Here is a 24,979-nt window from a genome sequence, read left to right as displayed (position 1 = left end):
ACTACTGAAATTACCCCCAAAATGGGATTTAATTGTTGTGAAAGTTCCATCCAAAATTCCTTTGCTACTTATTAGAGGACATCTCACTGAGCCCAAATCCACAACTTAAGAAAAAATATTTTGCGGGAAAGGCTACTTAAGAAAGACTCTAATTAGTGCTAATTAGGGATTTAATTGTTGTGAAAGTTCCATCCTTGGAACCAAATGTAAAATGTAGAGTATGCTCACCCGATTCAGAATTACCAATTTAAGAAAAAAATATTGTGGGAAAGTGCACTTAAGAAGAGGTCATATGCTAATTAGTGCTAATTAGGGATTTAATTGTTGTGAAAGTTCCATCCTTGGAACCAAATGTGAAATGTAGAGTATGCTCACCCGATTCAGAGTTACCAATTTAAGAAAAATATATTGCGGGAAAGACAAGATAATGACTTATAGCATCAATGTGAACGGTGTTTTATTTGATTTAGAACATGGACATGTAGTATATCAATGGATAGCTTTTGGTGAGTATTGTACAGATAAGTCAATATTATGTATGAATATGGTATACAGAGTCATAAATCATGTTAACAGCCATTTTTAATTAAATATAGTTTTAAAAAGTATCTTTTATTCCTTCTAAAAAACTATGCGGATTTATTACCCGGTATACAATTTATATATGACTAAATTATCTCTATTTCTTAGGTAAATTAAGAGAATATCCGACATTTTGTATTATAGTGAGCATACTATACTCTTCAAAAGAAGAAACGCAAAACCACATTGTCGTAACATTTGGAGAATTGATTTAATTATTGAATGGTGAGTCCGATAATTACCAAATGTTGCAGGATTGTTCACAATTCACTCTAGTCCATTGTGAGTAAGTGATAGGACACACCACCAAGGTCAAGGTCATCTGGAGTGAATACCGGGTGTGGCCTCCGCGTGTGTTGACAACTGCCTGGCACCGTCTGCCCGTTGAAGCAACCAGAGTACGGATGACGTCCCGGGGGATGGTGGCCCACTCAGCCTGCAAGGCTGCTGCCAGCTCGGGCAGGGTCTGGGGCTGTGGTTGTCGCTGTCGGAGGCGTCGGTCCAACTTGTCCCATAGATGCTCAATTGGGTTCAAATCCGGTGATGTCGATGGCCAAGGAAGGACATTAATGTTGTTGTTCTGTAGGAAAGCCGTTGTGAGACGTGCTGTGTGAGGCCTGGCGTTGTCATGTTGGAACACTGCATTGGCGTTGGCCATAACTGGAACGATGTGTGGCCGGAGGATCTGGTCAATGTAGCCCTGTGCATTCAGGTTGCCCTGCACGTGGACCAGGTCAGTTCTGCCAGTGTGTGAGATGGCTGCCCACACCATGACACTACCCCCGCCGAATCTGTCCACTTCCTGCACACAGTTTGCCGCATAACGTTCACCACGACGCCTATACACGCGACATCTTCCATCATGACATCGGAGCAGAAATCGGGACTCGTCACTGAACCACACCTGTCTCCATCGCAGTTGAGGCCATTGTCGATGAATCTGGCACCACTGCAGTCGGAGTCGACGGTGTTGTGGTGTTAAGATGACACCTCGAACTGGACGTCTGGCACGAATTCCTACCTCACGTAGGCGGTTCCGTACGGTCTGGTCGGATATCCTGCGCAAACCTGGTATTGCTGCGGCTGTGGAGGTGGCAGTAGTCAATCGTTCCCGAAGGTGGCGTACCTGGATGTAGCGGTCCTGCCCGGAGGTAGTGATCCGTGGTCGACCGGATCTAGGGAGGTCACGTGTTGATCCATGTTGCTGGTAACGGTCCCACAGTCTGGAGATGGTGCTTGGGGACACATGGAATGCCCTGGCAACGGCCGTTCTGGATTCGCCTGCGTCTAGTCGGCCGATGGCATTGTTTCTCTGCGGTTCACTGAGACGTGGCATGTCCTGGATTGTCAACTGTCGGCCAGATACAGAGGCCAGGCAAGCGAACACCCTGCACTTTTATACTGTCGGTGTTCATGTTGCACGTGCAGTGGCGACATGGTTTGCACGTGGCTGCCTTTTTGCGAATATTCACATTTTGGAACTTTATTGTACAGTAGCTGCGTTTTATCGAATGTAACCGTGGGAATGTGTTTGGGACATGCAATGACCTTATATTCACAAAGCATGAACCGGTAGGAAACATAAAATCGGAGTTATAACCCATTTGTACCCTTTTGCATTTCTTTTTTTGAAGAGTATATATTACCTGCCCTTAAATATTATGTGTGCATTTCAACTAAACGGTTTCACTCAATATTAACAATATCATCCAATTCATCATCATCAAGGACAAACGTGTCTTTTTGATGATAGAAACATGCCATTTTGCATTTTAGGACATATCTTAGGAAATATTTTTGAAATAGCAACATTGGAGATTTATTCGGTGATTGTTGTGGCAGCCATCTTCAAAATGGTCATTTTGGCTGCCATGGAAGCCAGTGTAGGTGTCAGAATTGAACATACGAGTATTTATTGCTATATACACACTTAATAACACAGATTTACATATACGTGGCACAAAAAATAAAGGAACCCCAGATTTACTACTGGAAGTTAACTTTATTTGAGAGGCAAACAAAGAATCACTACGTAATGTTCTCAGTATCTTGTGTGTCCACCACGTGCAGCAACACATGCACGACATCTAGACGGCATGCTGGCTATCAAGCGACGGATTGTCGCCCTTGGAATGCGTCGCCATTCCTCCTGAAGTGCAACACTAAGATCGTCAAGATTGACTGGTTGAGGCTGTCTAGCATGAACAGATCGGCCTAAAACATCCCACAAATGTTCAATAGGGGACATGTCAGGAGATTTGGCTGGCCAGGGAAGTGAAGCGATGCCTTGCTGTGTGAGGAAGTCGGTAGCAACACGTGCCCTGTGTGGACGTGCATTGTCATCTTGGAAGACAAAGTTCTGTCCAATCCTGTTTGCCATAGGAGCAACTACAGGTCGTAAGATCTCGTTAACGTATCGCTGCCCTGTCATGTTACCACGAATGACAATCAGATCAGTCCTCCTGTCGTAGGTGATGCCACCCCAGACCATGACACTACCACCTCCGTAAGAATCGTGTTCCATGATGGTTGCTCTGACATAACGCTCACCACGCTGCCGCCAAACACGTTTACGTCCATCTGTGAACCTCAGACAAAACCTGGATTCGTCGGAAAACATGACATGACGCCAGTGACGCAAAGCTCGTGTCTGGTGGTGTTGAGCCCATCGGTAATTTTGACGTCGGTGATTCAAAGTCATGATCACGCCTTTGAATGGACGTCTTGCCTTCAGTCCAGCAGCACGAAGTCTGTTCCTCACAGTAGAGTTGGACAGTCGTATTCCCGTGGCAGTACGGAACTCCCTCTTAATCTCCGGTGCAGTGATGAACCTGTTCCTGAGAGCAACAATCCGTATCAGCCGATCTTGTCTGACGGTTGTCTTTTTGGGTCGTCCCCTTCCTCTCCTCATTGTAACGTTACCAGTCTGGCGGTGTAACGTTACAAGCCGGGAAATCACGCTTTTTTATTTTCGAAAGAATCAAGCCACCTGATTCTGGGACTGTCCCGCCTGCACCATCTCAATTGCTTGCCATTTTTGTTCCTCTGTCAGGTATTGTCGTGGAGGCATTTTTACTGCAATGAGGAGTGCCGGTTATCGTGTCCAATTTATACCCTACAACACATGTGCAATGCATGATTCTGCTGAACCATGAAGGGTAAGGAACGCTGCATCTGTGTGGGACAACACTTATGGCCAATGGACCTGGGTTCGGATTTGGCTGGGTCAAGTGTAACATGGTCCTTTCAGATGCAAAATATACAGATATAGGGGTTCCTTTATTTTTTGTGCCTAGTATATATAAGTCCGTTACACATCTTGTAGTTTACTGCTTAATGACAATTTCATGTTGTTTTTTTTTTCGTTAAATAGCTAACATAGTTTATACTACACTTGTATTTAAATGGCAGCATCAGAATTAATGCCACCAAACACTATTTATTGAAGAACACCTCTTGGTCAATACCGATACACTTTAGAAACAATCTATGGGGAACCAAATGTGAACTGATCAACACCACACAATTCATCGGGAACATACAAATCCTGATCTAAATTAAGAGCCGTAACCAACAGTGTTTGAACGCAGAAGAAGAAGAAGAAGAGAAGGGTTATGTTTACCATATCTCTTTGGGGAAAGTGACTTACATATTTAATTATGTTGCGAACATTGCAGGATTCATATTACACTGGTTAGTACATATGCCCAATGCACATATTGCAGGCATGAACCTCGGGTGAAAATAAAAATTAAGTTTGTTTGTCCTCACCCGACCGACCCACAAAAATCGGCCCGTGTCAAAATCTTTTTTGACCTCTTTTAAACCAAGTTGTGTCAAGCAAACGTTTTAAAACCCAGATATATTTAACCAAACTTTATTAACGTTTGTCGATTCGTTGAAAATTAGAAATTCTGTAGGCCTTGCTTTTAGTATTAACAATAACGAGAACACGTATTTCCCGTGATAGCACGAGATCTCGCAGTGCATGTTGATGGCACGTGCACGTGATAATGGCGTTTCGCTTGGACATGAATGAAAATGTGAAACGAAAGCATTTGTGCAACTTTACACTGTGTTGTTCCGTTGTTCTACACTGTGGGACGTTATCAAACATTATATGCAGTAATGTTATTTCCGATTTCGGCGATGATTGTAATTGGAATGAGGTACTTGAGTCATTAATTACGCATTGTGACCGTTCAAAAAGCGGAAACGACTTGTTTCGATTGATGGAATCCAACAAACGTTCAGTGTCTTTGACTTCAACATTGAATGGAACAGATATGTTTTATCCTACTATGCAGGAGAAAATAAGTGTCGTGCATCACTTTGACAAATGTTTAAAGTACGCCAAATTTGAAATTGAACGATGTGTTACGGAACCGTCAAATGACGAGAGTGCTTTGTTGACCGGCGGCGGTGTGAACGCATTTCGCAGGATGATGGATGCTAGAACCGAAACGAAACCACCGCCACTAAAGGACGTCAGAAGTGGTAGATTCACAGGTATATATTTATGATTATTCAATACTCCTGAATAAAAATTAAGATTATAATTGCTAATAAATCTTAAAATAAAACATTATACAGTTTTGTGAATTACGTGTAGAGGGTGGATAAGGGAGAGTCTTCAAATAAGTTACTGTTCTAAAACTTTTACTTTAGTTGGTTCATTGATTTATTGTAAGTAAGTCGCTGTTTAAAATGTCTATTTGTAGCATTGAAATGTGGAAATGGTTGGCTTAACGTACATTGAACAACTTGTTCATGGGTCAGTGGGATGGGGGTGTTTTTGTCAGAGCATTGCCTCCCAGACCAGGCGGGTTAGCCCGGTGCGCGGAAGCTATGCTCAATTTTTTGTAGAAATTATTGGACTTTGTACATAAATTATTAATATATAATGAATGTTTTAGGATACCCCAACGCCGAGAAAATATCAGATATTGCATGCCAAGCAATGGTAAATAAGTGACAAAATGAATGCTATATAAATGACGATTTCATTTATTAAAGTGACAGCCTCTGGAATATTTTTTATTATTTAAGCATTTAGAACAGTTAATTCAATGGTAAATAAGTGACGAAATGAATGCTATATAAATGACGATTTCATTTATTAAAGTGACAGCCTCTGGAATATTTTTTATTATTTAAGCATTTAGAACAGTTAATTCAATCACGTTTCGTGCATAAGTAGCAGCGCACTCCACATAGAATACGCTAGCTTTTCGTAGTCAATAACAGTGTCTTTCGAAACTGGGACGAGAAGAGCGGCTCACTTGAACTTCTGCTTTCATTGGTTGATCGCAAGTGTGAAATTCCCCAACAAGAGATACTTGCTTGTTCGATCAAGTCTTCCATATGTATGACGTCAAATACCGATAAAAATAGAACGGTTTAGCTAGACTGCGATACAAAATGGCGTTTTTGTTTTCTTCAAACTGTATAGTAAACATTTGATGATAGACGTTAATGGCAACAACTCGCCAGTAAATTAAAAGTGCAGTTATACTTGAATTTGAACTTAGAACTTGATTTTATTGGATTTATTCCAGAGAATGTCAATTTAAGAATTGAACATGATAATTTTTGAGGTTCATGCTAGTATGAAACACAAAACCGATTTACACACTGTATGAATGGCATAGCGCAATAGCACGAAGCCATTCCTTCTAAAGTGTGTAAATAGGTTTTGGGTTTCATAGTATCATGAACCTCAAAAATTATAACATTCAATTCTTATAATTCCAAACATGGAAAATGTTATATAATGCAAATCGTATTGATCAACAATCACACTAAATTCTCAATGTTACGTATTAACGCTCGCTTTAGGGGAATCGCCAATGTCATTCAAAATTTGAGCTTCTTGCAATATGAAACTCGATTTTTCAAATGACGTATGTTTTACAGATTTGAATCATAACCATATATATAATATGTTTTCCAGCAAAAGACAAACTCTACAATGACGTATGTGTGGAACTGAAACGATCTGGAGCAGAATTTTCAAAATCTCTTCTCCCTGATGAAGTTATGAAGCAGGTTGGGGCGATTGTTGACCTGCTCTGGTACATTGATGGGAATGTATCTACTATTCAGGAAAGGTCTACACACGTACCAACAGAGATCACACCAGTGCCAAATAGGTATTGCTATTAAAAGCGTATATACTAAGGCCTACAATACTATCCCCTTTTATACATGATTGGTGTGCATTTAAAAGATCCATTGCTGCTATTAAACCAATATGTGGTGGGAGTAGTTTTCTTCTGAGACCAGGGATCGAATTGTGTTCAGTAGGTCAAATGCTAATCTGAGGAGCTTGGGTCGTTGGATCGAACTACCTCAGTTTGGCCTTTTCCTCGTTCCAACCAGTGTCCCATAACTGGAATACCAAATGTTGTTGTAAGTACTGTCCTGTATAGTGAAGTGCAGATAAATGATCCCTTGCTGCTTGTTTGGTAGTAGACTAACCAATTTCCCATGGCTGGTACATCAGGTTTGTTATGTACTGTCCTGTCTTTAGGTAAGTGCACATAACAGATCGCTTGCTGCTTAATAGCCTAAGTGGTGTCCCATTACTGGTATACCACATCTGATCTCCAAAACCGTCGTACAGTCAACATTGTATCTGCATATAGTAGTTGAAACAATGTTTTATGCAAAATAATTTATGATATGTAGTGTCCTGACTGTGGGAAAGTATATAAAAAAGATAATTGCTGCTTTTCCGGTAGTAGCCCATAGAGTTGCAGCTACAGGTTTCCCAGACTAAATATATATCAGCCAGACTAGAAATTAGTAAAATATGCAAGATAAATAAAATAATGCAATATCTGTTTGAAATTTGTGTTCTACGTTTCGACATAGGATTCCATATTTCAGCTTTTATTATGAAAAGTAGGTCATTATTAGAATCAACCACAAATTTAAATAACAGTGTAAGAAGCATATGCATATATGTATAGTCTGACGTTAATTTCATCTGTTTCAGGTTCTTGAAGTTTGAAGGCTACAATGATTGAAGGAAAAAGAAGTCAAAGAAGCCACAGCTACATGCAAAAGATCTTGATATTCATAGCCAAATCGTATTTCGTTTGACAAGCAAGCCCTATGTACAAGTTTGGAATAATGAACTTAAAAATGATTTAAATTCCTTGGCAGCTTCCCTCAGCTCTTATGCCTCCTACTTGAAGTCGAGCAACATCAAGCAGCAAACTAGGCAACAACAGCTTTATCCAGTTCGACAGGTAACTGATAATGTATGGATTGAGTACAAACCTGCTTCAGCAACAACAGTAGCACCAGAGTATGCAATTCTAGAAACAGCATTAGGCGCTATTCTTTGATCCAGATGTACACCAAATTTCAAGTAAAACTGGATCACAAAAGTATCAAGAAAAGTACAGATTTTTTGACAATCTTCATCTTTCGCAAGACGTGGCTTTGCTGTCCTATGATCCAGGTGGTTCGCAAACATCTAGTAAAGTTATTTGGAAAATTCCAGCAGGAGTCGGCTCTTCAGAGTTAATGACTACTGCAAGTTGTGTTGTAAAAGACCTCGGTTCCAGACTGTCAGAATTCCATACAAGGCAAATGAAGCGAGATTTCACAAGAAAGTTCTGCAATGTAGCAGGAAGCAAGATTCCATCTCATGTGTTAAGGGCAATATATGCAGAATTGACTCTTGATGCATCATCAGATCAAAATCCTGTCATAGACGCCAGAGTTCGGCAAGCAGTACTGGCTAGTGATCCAGATTTGGTGGTTGATATGCGCCATTTAAATAAAGGCCGTCCAGATGATGCATTTGATGCATTTTTCCAGGAACTAGAAAAGCAAATCGAGTCCATAACTGCAGCTGATGAAAGACGTCATAATGTTGAACATATTTCCAGATTTATTTCTGTGCGGGACTTGATTGAGCAAGTAAAATCTCGCCTTTCCCCCAACACAGCAGTACCAAGTGAATCTACAGTCCTCTTTGCTTTTGTGCCAAAAAATTCTCATACTAAAGTAGCAAAACTTTACAAAAGTCGAGTGCCTTTGAGATTTACTGTGCAAACACGACAGCTTCGGGCTTCACACCAAGATGATCACTATTGTGCAGCACAGTTCAAATATATGCGTGAGTTTGCTGTGAAACATCGAGACAGCGTTACCTTTGTGTGTCTAGATGACAAATCAAAACTAGATTTTGGAGAGCCGGGTGCTGCCTTATCATCAGGAGTGCGCGGAAAGAAATCTGTTGTTCCTACTACATCAACTCTTTCATGTTTGGATCATGATGTAGGCCAAAAGGGCTCTATCACACCATCAGTGTGTCTGAATGTAGAGATACCTGAAACACCAGACAGTTCTTTCTACAGAGGCCAAGTAACTGTTATTTTCAAAGATAGCATTTTTGAGCCAAGCTCACCCTTTAGGCATGCTGTTGAACTTCAGAATATCCTAGCACAGGAAGGTACCTTCAAACCAGTCTTGATGTTGTTCACAGATGGTAGTCCTGATCACAGAGTCACATATCATGCAGTGAAACTTTCACTCATCATTCTCTTTCGGCGTCTTGGCTTGGACATGATAGTTGCTGGTCGAACAGCCCCAGGGCACAGTTGGGCAAATCCTGCAGAAAGAATCATGAGTTTACTTAATCTTGCATTTCAGAATGCAGCTCTAACGAGGAATGAATGTACTAGTGCTGTGGAACAGGCACTGAGGAGTTGCAATTCAATGGAAGACATCCGGAAAAAGAGTCGGACTGTACCAGGACTTGAAGATGCTTGGGTTGCATCACTCCAAGAGATGGAAAAAATGCTTCAGGAGAGTTGAGCGGATCCAGTTGAAAGGTCAAAACTTTAAATGTCTCAGTGCAGCTACAAAAGATGCAATCAATGAATTTGAGGATGATATCCAGAACATTGATCCAGAACTTGTTAAGGGACAATATCAGCAAGTGAATGTGAACAAAAAGCAGAAATATCAGGACTTTTTGAAGACTCACTGTCTAGAGCGCACATACACTTTTCAGGTCAGAAAATGTAATGATGCGACATGTTGTGTTCCGCCAGTTATTCAGTTTCCTTGGCTGCCTGACCCAGAAATTGCCTCGGATGGTCAGCACTTCAAGCCCTTTGATGAAGTACTTGGCTTTCCTACGACTGAAAAAGACCGTCCATCTTCTCAAAGGCAAACCCTGACTGCTATTGCGGAAGATCAACAGGTATGTGAGATAGACTATGTATAGTGACATCTGCTTAAATTGCACTTGACCAGCCTCGGGGGCGCAGTGGTTAAGCTATCGGCTCACAGGCTGGTAGGTACAGGGTTCGTATCCCAGTACCGGCTCCCACCCAGAGCAAATTTAAAGACTCAATTGTAGGTGTAAGGCCACTACACCCTCCTTTGTCTTAATAACACGTTAACATCTACTAACAATTAACCACTGTCCTGAACAGACTGCCCACATAGCTGAGGTGTGTGGCCATGACAGTGTGCTTGGACCTTAATTAGATATAAGCATGAAAATAAAGTTGAAATGCGATTGCACTGTATACAAAATATATTAACAGTATAATACCAATATGATTATTGGTATTAATCTCTTGACTAAACATATGTAAATATTAACAATATATTAAAGCAATTTATTGCCACTCTTTAATTGTAACACTCAAGAAATGCTTAAGATGTAATACAGTATTTATATTAGATTTAGACATCTTCAAAATAGTATTGTATTTAATACAAACAAGAAATCACATACTTGCAATGTTTATTTAATACTTTATTTATTCCGGGCTGCAAGAATTCAGTACTTGTTGGTCAGAATGTCCGGCAGACGGTTCACTGCCATGAATGTGGGAAACCACGCTGTGTCTACTCAAAATCCTCTTTCACAAGTCGTGATACCAGGTCCTTCAAGCGACTGATCGAGTCTCATGACTATACTTGTGGGTCCATCTTGACCCCTGATGGTGAGTTTTCAAGATTTTATTGATGACATCTTAATTTGAAATCATTGTTTCTCTCCAATGTGTGTATCCATATAGGACTTTTCACTAGTCCTGTTATCAGGTCCTTCAGGCATACCAAGACTACACATGTGCGTACCAAGACTACACATGTGGGTCTATCTTAACTGCTGATGGTTAGTTCAATGTCAAATTTTTTATTGAAAAGATCTTAATTTGAAATCATTGTTTATCTCAGATGGGTGTATACATTTATTGTTATGCAATAAATACAAGTACTAGTATAAGCCCAGCAGGAAAACTGGGTTGAAGAAATCTCAATAGTGATGGTACTAATTAATTTTCATTCTTTGTAACACCAGTAATAATATTTAATGGACAAAAAGTATAATACAATGCACAGATTAATTTTCCTTCTATTTGCATTTTAGGTCACATACTTCAAGGCAAGGCATTTGTCAGACTTCAGATGTGCTGTACCACTCCAATCGAGTTTGCATATTTTGCATCATCGTCCATCGTCCGCAAGGATATATGTTGTCATTGTGGGAGTTTCGGGGCAGAACGAGACAAGGATCTCATGCAGAACTATCGCATTGTATTACCTGTTTGCATTAATTGCAAGCACCTTGGATCTCCAAAGAGGAATCCTATTCGGAAATGAATATGTTAACTAGTGTGTTAATCTTAACTATAAAACAGTACACTTTAAGCTGGTTGCTTTGTTATATTATCTGTAGAACAAAAGGCTACATTTTACTTTAAACCAATAGTGGTGCAAATACCGGTAAGTTAATTCAAATGATTTATTTTCTTGAATATGTATGGAATCCCCACCCCACCACACACAACTCAAAAAAAAAGAGAAGATTTTTCCTACCGACCTACCCACATTTGAAATTGCAGGTCGGAAATGGACAAACAAAAATATTTTTACGGATGGCCTCGTAGGTCATATGAGTCAATGTACCAGGAATAATTTTTGAATGGTATGGTTTTGACGAAGATGAGATTATTTTGTGGCTATATTCCACGCTAACCATCAGCCAGGGAGTACCACCCCTGACAGGAATGTGCCTATCATTTCTCTTGTATTCCTGTTTTTGTAACGCTGCCTATTCATCACTCAATATGTGTAGTGAAAACGGAAGTTCGCATTCTGAATCCCAACCAAATATTCATAATTATCTTGGACCACCCTTTGTATGCCAGTGACAAACGTATTGAATGTATATGTCTATTAATTGTGTTTCTCAGATACCTTCATATGAAGATGGCAGCATTCAAAGTGGTAGCAGATCTATATTCTTGATGGTAGTGAATTAGTGGATGTCCTAGTATATATAGGCTGTAATTGCCTCTTCAGGATCGACAGATTCCTTTCCCAAAAGTCACTAATGTGACGCATCCCCACCCTCCTACAGTAGAAGACATGTATGATTTATACTTCATCAGTCAAAGACTGCTGCAATCATAGAGCTGAATCATGAACCCTGTTCCAATTTTGTTTTTCAGTTCTGCATTTGGAAACAAAAATAATGCTCTTTCTTTAAGCATTTGAAAAGCAAACTTCATTTTGCATACAAGTATTTTATCATTATGGTTTCTTGAAACAACACAAACTAGGTGACTTTCAGTGCATTTGCAAGATTTGGCGACACTTAATGAATAAAATGTTGATGTATATGCTGAATTTTGGCAGGGTGCTTCACAATAAAAAAAAAACATGATAACCATTCTTTGCTGTTGCTATTGACCAGGAACATGAGGAGAATAATGCTTCTATGAAAGGTGGTAGCAGAGCTGGAGTCATCTATGAAGATTGGTCAAAAGTTGAAATATTTCAGACACCATGGATAGACTAAATACACACAGAAGACATTTCTGAGAAATATCAGATTGGGACATATGGAAAATATATTTAAAGAAAGCAGCAAATAGATGAGGCATTGAAGTCCAAGCTTTCAATGATATGATGAACAGACTTATTAAGATGGGAAATGACAAGTATGGTATATTTATGAAGGAATGGCTTGTTTCTTAGATCGTATCGAGATGAATAATCTTTTCTTCAAATGACTTCTAGTTTATAATAAATCCAAAGAACAACAGCATCTGTCTACACCTCAACCACCTCAAACCTTTTGGAACTCTCACAACAATTAAATCTCACCTGGCTCCTGGGCTATTAGCACTAAAATCACCGTAATTGCACGAGGTAGCAATGCATTTAAGGTGATCTTAGGGCTAAGATCGCTTCATGGAACGCGGCCCAGATCAGCTTTTATTTTAAAATGGGTATCACATATATTACTGTATTACAGTGCTAAAGCAAGTGGTCGTGGTTATGGTGATGGTAACATCCATTCCTAATTTCTTTTAATTTTAGCAACATCTCAGTATATTTTAAAACTGACTACTTGGTATTTAACATAAAAGCTTGTGACATGAAAACACTGTATTACACATTATGCAAAGGGTAAAGAATTTCAGAACTCATAGCAAAGTGGTTTCTTACAAAAACAGATGAAGTATGGAACTAAAACATGGAATACTCACCCAGTTAAAACAGATGAAGTATGGTACTAACACATGGAATACTCACCCAATTAGAAAGAAAGAAATGTTTTATTTAATGACGCACTCAACACATGTTATTTACGGTTATATGGCATCAGACATATGGTTAAGGACCACACAGATTTTGAGAGGAAACTCACTGTCGCCACTTCCTGGGCTACTCTTTCCGATTAGCAGCAAGGGATCTTTGATTTGCGCTTCCCACAGGCAGGATAGCAGAAACCATGGCCTTTGTTGCACCAGTTATGGATCACTGGTCGGTGCAAGTGATTTACACCTGCCCATTGAGCCTTGCGGAGCACTCACTCAGGGTTTGGAGTCGGTATCTGGATTAAAAGTCCCATGCCTCGACTGGGATCCGAACCCAGTACTTACCAGCCTGTAGACCGATGGCCACCCAATTAAAACAGATGCAGTATGGTACTAAGACATGAAATACTCACCCAATTAAAACAGATGCAGTATGGTTGTAAGACATGGAATACTCACCCAATTAAAACAGATGCAGTATGGTACTAAGACATGAAATACTCACCCAATTAAAACAGATGCAGTATGGTAGTAAGACATGGAATACTCACCCAATTAAAACAGATGCAGTATGGTACTAAGACATGGAATACTCACCCAATTAAAGCAACTCGTGGTCGGACATACTGCGAGGAGTGAATCAGCTTCAGCGGAAATGCTGCACGACTTCCCGTTTCTATTCCAACCACTGTGGGAGGCAACTGTTTTGCAGAACCACCACCTAATTGTAAAATAGTAAATAATGTGAACAGTTCTACAATCCAGCAATTTAACTTTTAAAGAGCCGAGGTGATATTTTTCGGCTTTCATCTCAAATTTTTTTTTTATTATTTAAAATAATTTTCATAAATGTGGTATGAAATGTCCAAAAATTATATTTATTTAAGTATAGTTTTTAACTTTTAAAGATAATTGTGGCTTCCTGCTAAAATTATTGTAAAAATTTATGTTTTGAAATGTACAGATTACACCTTAAACTATATGAACATTAAAAAAACTGCAACAAAATAATTTCATAACAGAACAAATTTTATTTTATTTTATTAAGAAATCAAGAGGGCAGCTGGCAGGTTGAACCTATAACATCACCACTACTGCAAATATTTTCCACTTATCATTTTTTTTACAAGAAGAACTGGCCAATATTTTGATGAGTACTGTATTTTCTTTTACCTCGGATTCTTGGGGAAAGCACTGTTTACGCTATATGGCAGCACATTACAGTTTTTTATATTCTTGGTGAAAACACTGTTTACGCTATATGGCAGCACATTACAGTTTTTAATATTCTTGGGGAAAGCACTGTTCACATTATATGGCAGCACATTACAGTTTTTTATATTCTTGGAGAAAGCACTGTTCACATTATATGGCAGCACATTACAGTTTTTGATATTCTTGGGGAAAGCACTGTTTACGCTATATGGCAGCACATTACAGTTTTTTATATTCTTGGGGAAAGCACTGTTCACATTATATGGCAGCACATTACAGTTTTTTATATTCTTGGAGAAAGCACTGTTCACATTATATGGCAGCACATTACAGTTTTTGATATTCTTGGGGAAAGCACTGTTTACGCTATATGGCAGCACATTACAGTTTTTGATATTCTTGGGGAAAGCACTGTTCACATTATATGGCAGCACATTACAGTTTTTTATATTCTTGGGGAAAGCACTGTTTACGCTATATGGCAGCACATTAGTTTTTTATATTCTTGGAGAAAGCACTGTTCACATTATATGGCAGCACATTACAGTTTTTTATATTCTTGGTGAAAGCACTGTTTACGCTATATGGCAGCACATTACAGTTTTTTATATTCTTGGGGAAAGCACTGTTTACGCTATATGGCAGCACATTACAGTTTTTTATATTCTTGGAGAAAGCACTGTTCACATTATATGGCAGCACATTACAGTTTTTTATATTCTTGGGGAAAGCACTGTTTACGCTATATGGCAGCACATTACAGTTTTTTATATTCTTGGAGAAAGCACTGTTCACATTATATGGCAGCACATTACAGTTTTTTATATTCTTGGTGAAAGCACTGTTTACGCTATATGGCAGCACATTACAGTTTTTTATATTCTTGGGGAAAGCACTGTTTACGCTATATGGCAGCACATTACAGTTTTTTATATTCTTGGAGAAAGCACTGTTCACATTATATGGCAGCACATTACAGTTTTTGATATTCTTGGGGAAAGCACTGTTTACGCTATATGGCAGTATATTACAGTTTTTGATATTCTTTGGGAAAGTACTGTTTACGCTATATGGCAGCACATTACAGTTTTTTATATTCTTGGGGAAAGCACTGTTTACGCTATATGGCAGCACATTACAGTTTTTTATATTCTTGGGGAAAGCACTGTTTACGCTATATGGCAGCACATTACAGTTTTTTATATTCTTGGAGAAAGCACTGTTCACATTATATGGCAGCACATTACAGTTTTTGATATTCTTGGGGAAAGCACTGTTTACGCTATATGGCAGCACATTACAGTTTTTGATATTCTTGGGGAAAGCACTGTTCACATTATATGGCAGCACATTACAGTTTTTTATATTCTTGGGGAAAGCACTGTTTACGCTATATGGCAGCACATTACAGTTTTTTATATTCTTGGAGAAAGCACTGTTCACATTATATGGCAGCACATTACAGTTTTTGATATTCTTGGGGAAAGCACTGTTTACGCTATATGGCAGTATATTACAGTTTTTGATATTCTTTGGGAAAGTACTGTTCACACTATATGGCAGCACATAGCAGTTTTTGATGTTCTTAGGGAAAGCACTGTGGCAGCACATTACAGTTTTTGATATTCTTGGGGAAAGCACTGTGGCAGCACATTACAGTTTTTGAAATACTTGAGTTATTTGTACAAAGATTATGTGTTGGGTTGATTAATGTGTGCCTTTTGTCTATATTTAAACAACCATCAAACTACATTTGTTAAGAAGTTTATATAACAACTTGATTTTTTGGGGGGTAAGATTAAAGGTATTGCAGTCTCCAAGAACATCCATCAAAGAAGAGGCCCATGCATGACGAAATTTCACATCTAAGTAACAGAGGTGAAATAAAAAGAAAATAACACCTACCTGGAATAACATTTTGAACGGCTCTGCTAAACGTTAACAAAGCCTGGTTTATCGCCTGATTCTGATCTCTTTCATGCCACTGACAAAATAAACAGAATGAAAACTTTAAAAGTATAGTGAGATATAGAGGAAGGAAGGAAATGTTTTATTTAATGACACATTCAACACATGTTATTTATGGTTATATGGCGTCGGAGAGATACATAGGAGTATAAGACATGGATGAGATGAGAAAAAACAATGGTTTTTAGTGATTTCCCTAGAAATTAGGCAAGGCATGGTAGACCAAACACTTTTGGGGCATTTTCACCATTTTCAGGGCACTTGTTTTTCATTAAAAATAAATAAAAAATTTAATTAAAATAAACATTAATGTAATTTATGTGCTTGCTTTAATAAATGAATGGCAAAAGATATAAAAGGCATGTTTTATTAATTAATAATACCTTTTTGGGTGTTTTATAAAGGCAATTTTAGAATTAATTACCGAAAAAGGCTTGTTTAATCTCAGGGCAGCATGGCGCTGATTGAGCCAAGATGGTGCTAGACTACTGAGGCATGGTACTGTACCATGCCAAAACAAGCTAGGGAAAACACTAGTTTTACGAACCTATTCTGTTATACAATACCCAATCTAATCCCCACATAATAAGAAACTGCTATTTATAACACACCAAACCTCCAATTCTAACAGATCCATAACCAACCGATAACAGTAATACTATTTGTTGTAAATATCTTCAGGGCTGGATTTTAATGGCAACCATGCAGCAAAATTACTGCATACCCTAGTCATATGCTTCAATGACCTGAAAACTAATCAGAGTGTCACGGCCAAAGTCATTTTATTATGAAACCATTCACTTTTTATTTTGATTGGGTGCTATTGTGTTATGTTAAAACACATGCTGAAGTTTGCTGTGTTGCCCTATCTTGTGGCCTTAATGCCCTTAAAAAATCTCCACCGGTTAATTTGCCAAATTCGTGGACTGTGTCTTACAGGAAAATCCTCAGAAAATACTTACCAAAGCATCATTGACAGCATCAACAAAACTGTCCTCTGGGATGCTCTGCAGGTGTTTGGCATTTTCATGACTTGTTGTCCATATCAATGAACTCACACTGTCGCTAAGCTAATGCAAAAAGATACATTAAGAAACTTTTTATAAGAAATACACAGTAAATAAACAGTGATCGTACTATTATTGATTCCTAACAACTGACCCACAACTTATCATTCTTTTCAATTTTTCTTTCAGTAAAGACAATTAAAACATGTTATATATCCCACCTCGTAAAATAACTACTTTCCCAAAAATGAATCTGTTATGGTTAAACATAAAACAAAATTGCTATTTTCAAATTGTTCCAAAAACCTGTAACCATGGCAAAATAATAATAATAATTAACCAAAATAAGAATTCCATGGAATAAAATGTCTTGCCTAATGCTGATAATTGCACCCATAGTTAAACTGAATGCATGTTCAAAAACTATTTTTAATTAAACTCTTTTTTTTAAATTCAATTAAAAAAAAATACAATTAAAATTTTAATGTAATAAAGTTCAAAGTGTAAAAATATGAAGCACATATTAAAATATCTTACTGGTAAAAGAGCAATAGGCCCAGTGGGAAGAAATCTCTGCCATGCCACTGTGTTGTCAGTCATCTAAGGAAAAGATATAGATATTTTTGCAATGAAAACTATACATTTTGTCATATATAACCGACAGATTATCCTTGCAAAATGTTATGTCATGAAAACAAAACATTATGACAGCAGTAATGATCTGTGCATTTTGAGATGTAGAAGTGGGGGAAAAGTTGACATGTGTACGTAATATCTCTCGTCAGTGAATGTAAATGGAAAAACTTTGATTACCTTTTTAGACAAAAAATCATTTTTAAAAGTTATGCCTGTTCTAGAATTGACCATATCGGGTGGGATGCTGGAGACAATTCATTAAATACCCACTATCATCTACAGAAAAAACATTTAAAGCATGCATGCAAAAGGGAAGAGTTTAAAGTTTGGTTTGTTTTGTTTAACAACACCACTAGAGTACACTGATTTATTAATCACCAGCTACTAAATGTCAACACTTGGTAATTTTGACATATAGTCTTAGAGAGATAACCTGCTACATTTTTCCATAAGTCAAGTCACAGAGCTTAATGTGCACATTTAGAGAAAGCTGTTGTAGTGCACGCCTGTCATGGGCACAGGTGTCGGCCACTGCCATGAGTAGCAAAGGATCTTTTATATGCACCATCACCCAGACAGGAGCATAAGGGAAAAGATGCAGGCATTAAATAATAATTACGGTATCTACCCACAAAATAAAAAATTATCGATTTTGGATAACCCTTAACAACCAATCGTACTTACCTCAGATAGTTTCAGTGTAGCCACTACGGCTGACTGTTTGTAGTCTCTCTCCAAAGTATGGAATTTTGAAGCACGACGTACAGCAGACTGCATCCCATCAGCACCAATCTGAAAAAAGAATTTCTTTCTCTTAATAATTAACATGCATCAAAAGATTTCAGAAAACCCTTAAAAAAAAAACTTTTATGATACTTTATACAGCTGTCAAAATAAACTGATTACTCAGCACAACTGATTAGTAGGTTATGTGCTATTTTTCAGCCATAACTAATTCGAATACTACTCTAGTTTCAAAATTTCAACTACACGGCAAAGTAGATTGCTGATCAGAATGGATCATACTAAACACAACCATGATCAACAATAGCTTGAATGCAGAAGAAGCAGATTCCCTTTAACCGACGAAAATATCAGTCACAAAAAGTGTTGTCCATATGACAACTTCACTTAATAAAGTGTGATCAAATAATTGGGAACAACATGTCGGACTGATTTCCTATAACAAACATCATGGATAATAAATACAATACTCCTATATTATTCATGTATCAAAATAAGATATTTTTTCAATCCCAAATTGTCAAAAGTTTTTTAAAATGTGCAAAGATATTGATTCACTGGGTCAAAGTCATATAATTAAGATTACACTTCTGATATATTCCTATGAACACTAAAAGAACTCACAAGAAGTTTTGTCTGTAAGACATCTCCATTTGCAAGCTCCAATCCAACCCAGGAGTTTCTTTTGGAGGATGAATCCCCACGAGTTGGTATGACAAATGACTTGGCCTGGCTGTTGTAGCGTATATCAACAACATTGGCCGCCTTCAGTCGTTTCATTATGGCAGCGAGGATGACATCATTCTCCACAATGTAGGCCAGACTGTTGGTCAGCTCTTCATTGTTGAAGGTGATCAGCGACTCTGAGCAAGATTCCCAGACCTAGGATTGAAATCAAAGTTCACTCATTCCTGTAAGTTTTTTTAGGGTTTTTCCATCAAAACGTTCAACCAAACTGCTCTGGACATAGACATCAACATCTGCAGAGAACATCTATGCTAGTTTTAAGAGATTGCTACACAATTCTGTAACGTTAAATACTAATCGCTTATAAAGTTTTAAGCTGATAGCAAATGTTGGTTATCAAATGTTTGAAAACAAAATGTTCACTGATCTGTAATGTCTATCTAGTTTCCGCTGTTTAACAACACCACTAGAGTACATTGATTTATTAATCATTGGCTACTGGATGTCAAACATTTGGTCATTGTGACACAGTCAAAAGAAAACCTTTTATATCTTTGCATTAACAGCAAAGGATCTTTTATATACACAGACAAAACAGCTCATACCAGTTGTGAGGCACTGGTTAAGACGTCATTGACAGAGGTTAATCAGCATAGTGGCTTTAACCTTTCCCACTGAGCTGTGCATTCACTCCATGTTACAGGCATTAAAATAAACATAGTGTGTGACAACACATGTATACTATAGGTTACAAATTACTGGCCTGGTAAATTAGAGGATAAGACAAGTTTATAATTCTCATTGTTGTTACAAAAATTTAATTTTTTAAAGTATTTTTTTTAATCCATAATTGTAATAGCATTTTGTTAGTTTAGTTACCAACTGTATCAAATGTTTGATACCGGTATGTATTCATTTAATACAATGAAACAAACCTGCATTCTCTTCACTGGATGACAACGTAATTGAAGAATTTCATTCCACACTCCCAAACCTGGCAAAACATTTAACAAACCGTAATCTCCTGTGAACAATCAATGGTCCATCTGAAACATATACTCGTGTTTTTCACAAACAAACCAATCACTACACCAGTTACCTGAATACTTGTATGTGTTTGTTATCTGATATTACTTTTGCTATTTATTCTAGGAAACTACTTTCATAATTTTCACTTCATATTAGTCACACTTGAAAACATCTTTACAATAAAAATCTTAACCAATGTTTTCAACTGTGTTGTATAACAAACACTGAATATAAAATACACTTCAGTAACATTCCTCCTGTACACAGATTAGGTGTCTTCTGCATCAGAATAAAGACCATCTGCTGACAGACCATTTTTGAAAATAATTTTTGTGGCCTTTATTGAAAAGTTCAGCTATATTTGACAGGTTTTGCAATCAAATTAAACAATTCAATTCCATAGATTAAGTCCATAGTATCTCCTCATTGTATAACAAAGAACATCGTTTCCTAATGCAAAATACAAACACAACTGCTGTTTCAATAAACGTGGGTTTTTTATATGAACATATATCAGGTATTGAGTTTGGGGATTTTTTTTTTAATGAATCCACTGGCATCATAAAAATTATTTAATATAAATATTTTGGGATTTAATCTCATAAACTTAAGCTTTGGACCCAAAATCTGGAATTTGTAAAATGGAATCCTGCTAAATTTGCAGTCAAATTCCTGGACTATAATGTCTTCTGCCTTATTCGCAGAGATCAGTAGACTGTAGAAAAGGCATCCCCTATTGCTGTTGTTTATGGTAATTTAGTAATGACTTCTAGACAGAATTTTTTACTAGTCCACCCAACAAATACATCTAGAAATCTACTTGTTCACCAATATTTTCACTTGTCCAAATAAAGGGTTTATTTTATTAAAGTATCAGGATGATGTTTGTGATTGCTGAAAACGTTTTACTTGTCCACTGGACAACCACCGATGCACATTTTGCTTGTCCGAATAGATTTTCACTTGTGGGGACAAACAGACAAGTGCTTATTTCGAACACTGACTTCATGTAAAGAATATCAAAGAACGTTGTTTTATGCTATAATGTAGCTTTTGGCTCATAAAACTGTATTTAAACTAGTCACTTTTGCTTTAAACATATGTATTTGCTGTAATAATAAACAGTTTTGGAATTGGCCAAAATATATTACAGTCTCTCCCATCATTTGACAAAAATACAATATTTAAAGCCACTTTTACATAATTTTCAAGGAAATATTCTTCTTGTGAAATGTGGCTAAACAAAAATTATTTCCAATGTGGTTAAATTTTAAAGTATTTTCGATATTGTAGCCTTATTCAAACTTGCCATCCAACAACGTCACTGTGGCTGGACTGAGAGCACAGGTTCTATTGCTGAACTTCTCTTGTAAATGAAATGCATCACGATCGGGAGATGACTCCAGCATGATAATTTTCTTCTTGGAAAACAGGTCATTATGAGCTGAAAATAAAAAAATAAAAAATAAGTAACTGGAATATTAGAATAATCACACAATACATATATCAGGGCACTCGCCAATTTCGCTAATTGCGAATTCTGAAAGCAGTTGGCAAATTTTATTTTAATTTGGCTAAATAATTTCAGGTAATAATTGACATTTTTTAGAAAATAACTTGATTTCTGCAATTTTTGAAGTTTAATAGACAATTTGGCGAAATGTTTTGCTCACCCAGAGCTAGCCCTACATATATTACCTGTTCAAAATATTTACTGAAAATGTTAAATTAAAATTCTTTAACACAACCACTTCTGTCGCTAATATTCACAGAAACAACAACAGGTAATAGATCTGACTTTTTGTAAGTTCTAGACAACAAACACTTCCTATTATAGTCTGTTTCAGGAAAATTTAGATCATGCAAATGAGATAAATATAAATGGTGTTCCATGCTCCTTAGTTTGGATAACAGAACAAAATTATATTTAAAAAAAAGGCCAATGCCAAAATTTAAGATCATTATTCAACATTTATTTAACAAAGGTTGTCTGTTATTAACTGTGTAAATGAGTATAAATAGTGTTCGTTAAACATGTAGGACAATCAATGATAAGTTTGAAACAGACTATAGCTAAAATACGCCATGCTGTAAGCTTCATAGTCTAGGCAGCCATATTGGTTGTGTTGTGTCACTCACAGGGAAATTCAAAGTACCGGTATGCTTGGATGTTTATGTTAACAGATAAAATAAAACATTTATTTCATTTATGTATTCATAAATTATAATAAGGTATGTATTGAAGCTTCTATGTAAAATTGTGTAAGTTGATATGCATGGTTGATCATTACAGCAGTGACAGACATGTGACGTGTTGACATGTGATACAAAAACACGTTAATCGAGACTGGCAAAAGTATACTTTTAGTGCATTAATTAAGAGTTTTTTCAATCAAGTTATCTCCCAGTTATATATATATATATATATATATATATATATTTATTACCCCAGCGGTCACTCATAACAGGGAAAATACTTTCCATATTTTCTCAGTGAGAAATATTCTGCATTGGTCTAACGAACAATACTATTGGACAATTTGACGCTTACAAACCAATGACTTTGTCGGTAGCCTACTAAATATGACGTCATCACGATTTGAAAAACACACAAAATGACGTCATGTAGTTTAAAGAGTTTGCCTTTACAGGTCTCTGTTTTTGGTGTTAAATTAATAACAAAATGTAATTTTAATGCAATTCATTATAGATTTGGAAGCAGAATAAAGAGAACTTGTCTTTTTTAAAATTATCTATGAACGTGATTAAATTACAACGTTATAGTAATTCTCAGAACAGTGAGTAAAGTGGTTTACATCATTCCTATACAGGTTGGTCTTCGTGCATGTGTGTCGAAAATAAAGGCTTTTAGAGAAAAAATTGCTGAGGTAATAAATAGAATAACAAACTCGGTACCAGTTATTATCAAATTTATGTCCCTTGTGAAATAATTTTCATTTGTCACTCGCTAAAGCTGGTGACAACTGAAAATTATTTCACTCGGGACATAAATTTGATAATAACTGGTAACTCGTCTATTATCCTCTATATATACACACAACCGTTTCCGGTGTATCGGCACGTCCAGTGATTCGGCACACTTGGTATTTTGCTTAAGTATGCTTAGGAAGTTGTCATGTTGTCAGTGTTTTTAACGAATTAAAGTTCAATTCCTTTTTCAATGGTTAATCAAGTATCAACATATTTATTGTTAAGGGTGCAATAATAATAAAAATATATTAGAATTATCAATAATTATATCATAATTTCAAAATAAATCATTCACCTATTTTTGTGTATATAAACGCGAAGGTGGTCAGCCTTGTTGATATTCAGAATGTTAAAACCAGTCTAAAAACACTGTTGCCGCATTTTTAAAATTATAGTAAACGGTATAAATGTAATTATTTTCGTTCGGTTATTTTTATTTAAACTGAAAAGGAAAACACAGACAAATGCAAACAAAACAAAAGTTTTACACCTTAATTGACAGTAATTCCAGTTCACAATTGTCACATTTTTATAAAAAATAAAAACGAAATAAGATCCACGTGTGTGCACAATCTACCCGAGAAAAATAAAATCCATGTAGGCATCTTAGCCATGCATGACAATGAACATGTACCGGTATGCATCTGCAGTACTATGCCACTCAAGAAAACGATTCCGAAACTGATCATGAGATGGGTCATGTGTGATTGTTCATTTTCATAGTAATATTTTTAACAAGACAAAACAAAAAAGTACGAAAATAATTCTGGGACAATAGCGTAGCATTTATGGGCTAAAAGTGAGGTCATGGGCGGTCTATAAATAGCGGGGTCAACGATCCACATCTACTGCACCAATTCACCAGACATGCAAATCGTTTTGGATACAAGGGGGTGCCTATATTTTTGCACCATTTTAAAATGTTTATTTACTACAGACATAAAACAATTTGTAGTGTATTTCAGATTATGCACTGCTTCATTGGTAAGAGATACATTTTATTAAGTATTTCACAGTGTTCATACAGAAAATGGTCCGTGAATGCTTAGGTGTGCCGATACACCGGACAGCACTGTATGTATATATATATACTCTTCAAAAGAAGAAACGCAAAACCACATTGTCGTAACATTTGGAGAATTGATTTAATTATTGAATGGTGAGTCCGATAATTACCAAATGTTGCAGGATTGTTCACAATTCACTCTAGTCCATTGTGAGTAAGTGATAGGACACACCACCAAGGTCAAGGTCATCTGGAGTGAATACCGGGTGTGGCCTCCGCGTGTGTTGACAACTGCCTGGCACAGCCTGCCCATTGAAGCAACCAGAGTACGGATGACGTCCCGGGGGATGGTGGCCCACTCGGCCTGCAAGGCTGCTGCCAGCTCGGGCAGGGTCTGGGGCTGTGGTTGTCGCTGTCGGAGGCGTCGGTCCAACTCGTCCCATAGATGCTCAATTGGGTTCAAATCCGGTGATATCGATGGCCAAGGAAGGACATTAATGTTGTTGTTCTGTAGGAAAGCCGTTGTG

General features: G+C 37.2%; 1 protein-coding gene across 2 annotated transcripts in view; it reads right to left on the bottom strand.

Annotated features, from left to right (window-relative positions):
• LOC121372723 (ubiquinone biosynthesis monooxygenase COQ6, mitochondrial-like) overlaps nt 1-24,979 on the bottom strand; it is a 39,604-nt gene that overhangs the window by 10,761 nt on the left and 3,864 nt on the right. For both annotated transcript variants that reach the window (XM_041499203.1, XM_041499201.1), the window contains exons 2-9: nt 21,765-21,899; nt 20,362-20,420; nt 19,364-19,621; nt 18,680-18,787; nt 17,897-17,959; nt 17,315-17,422; nt 16,290-16,368; nt 13,767-13,890 (exon numbers count right to left, since the gene is read on the bottom strand). In XM_041499203.1, the coding sequence (XP_041355137.1) occupies nt 13,767-13,890; nt 16,290-16,368; nt 17,315-17,422; nt 17,897-17,959; nt 18,680-18,787; nt 19,364-19,621; nt 20,362-20,420; nt 21,765-21,899 (934 nt within the window). The remainder of the gene's footprint in view (nt 1-13,766; nt 13,891-16,289; nt 16,369-17,314; nt 17,423-17,896; nt 17,960-18,679; nt 18,788-19,363; nt 19,622-20,361; nt 20,421-21,764; nt 21,900-24,979) is intronic.

This window comes from Gigantopelta aegis, chromosome 4 (assembly GCF_016097555.1).
Source record: "Gigantopelta aegis isolate Gae_Host chromosome 4, Gae_host_genome, whole genome shotgun sequence".
Taxonomy (NCBI): Eukaryota; Metazoa; Mollusca; class Gastropoda; order Neomphalida; family Peltospiridae; genus Gigantopelta; species Gigantopelta aegis.
The sequence above is the reverse complement of the archived record's forward strand: the minus strand, read 5'-3'. Positions and strand labels throughout refer to the sequence as shown.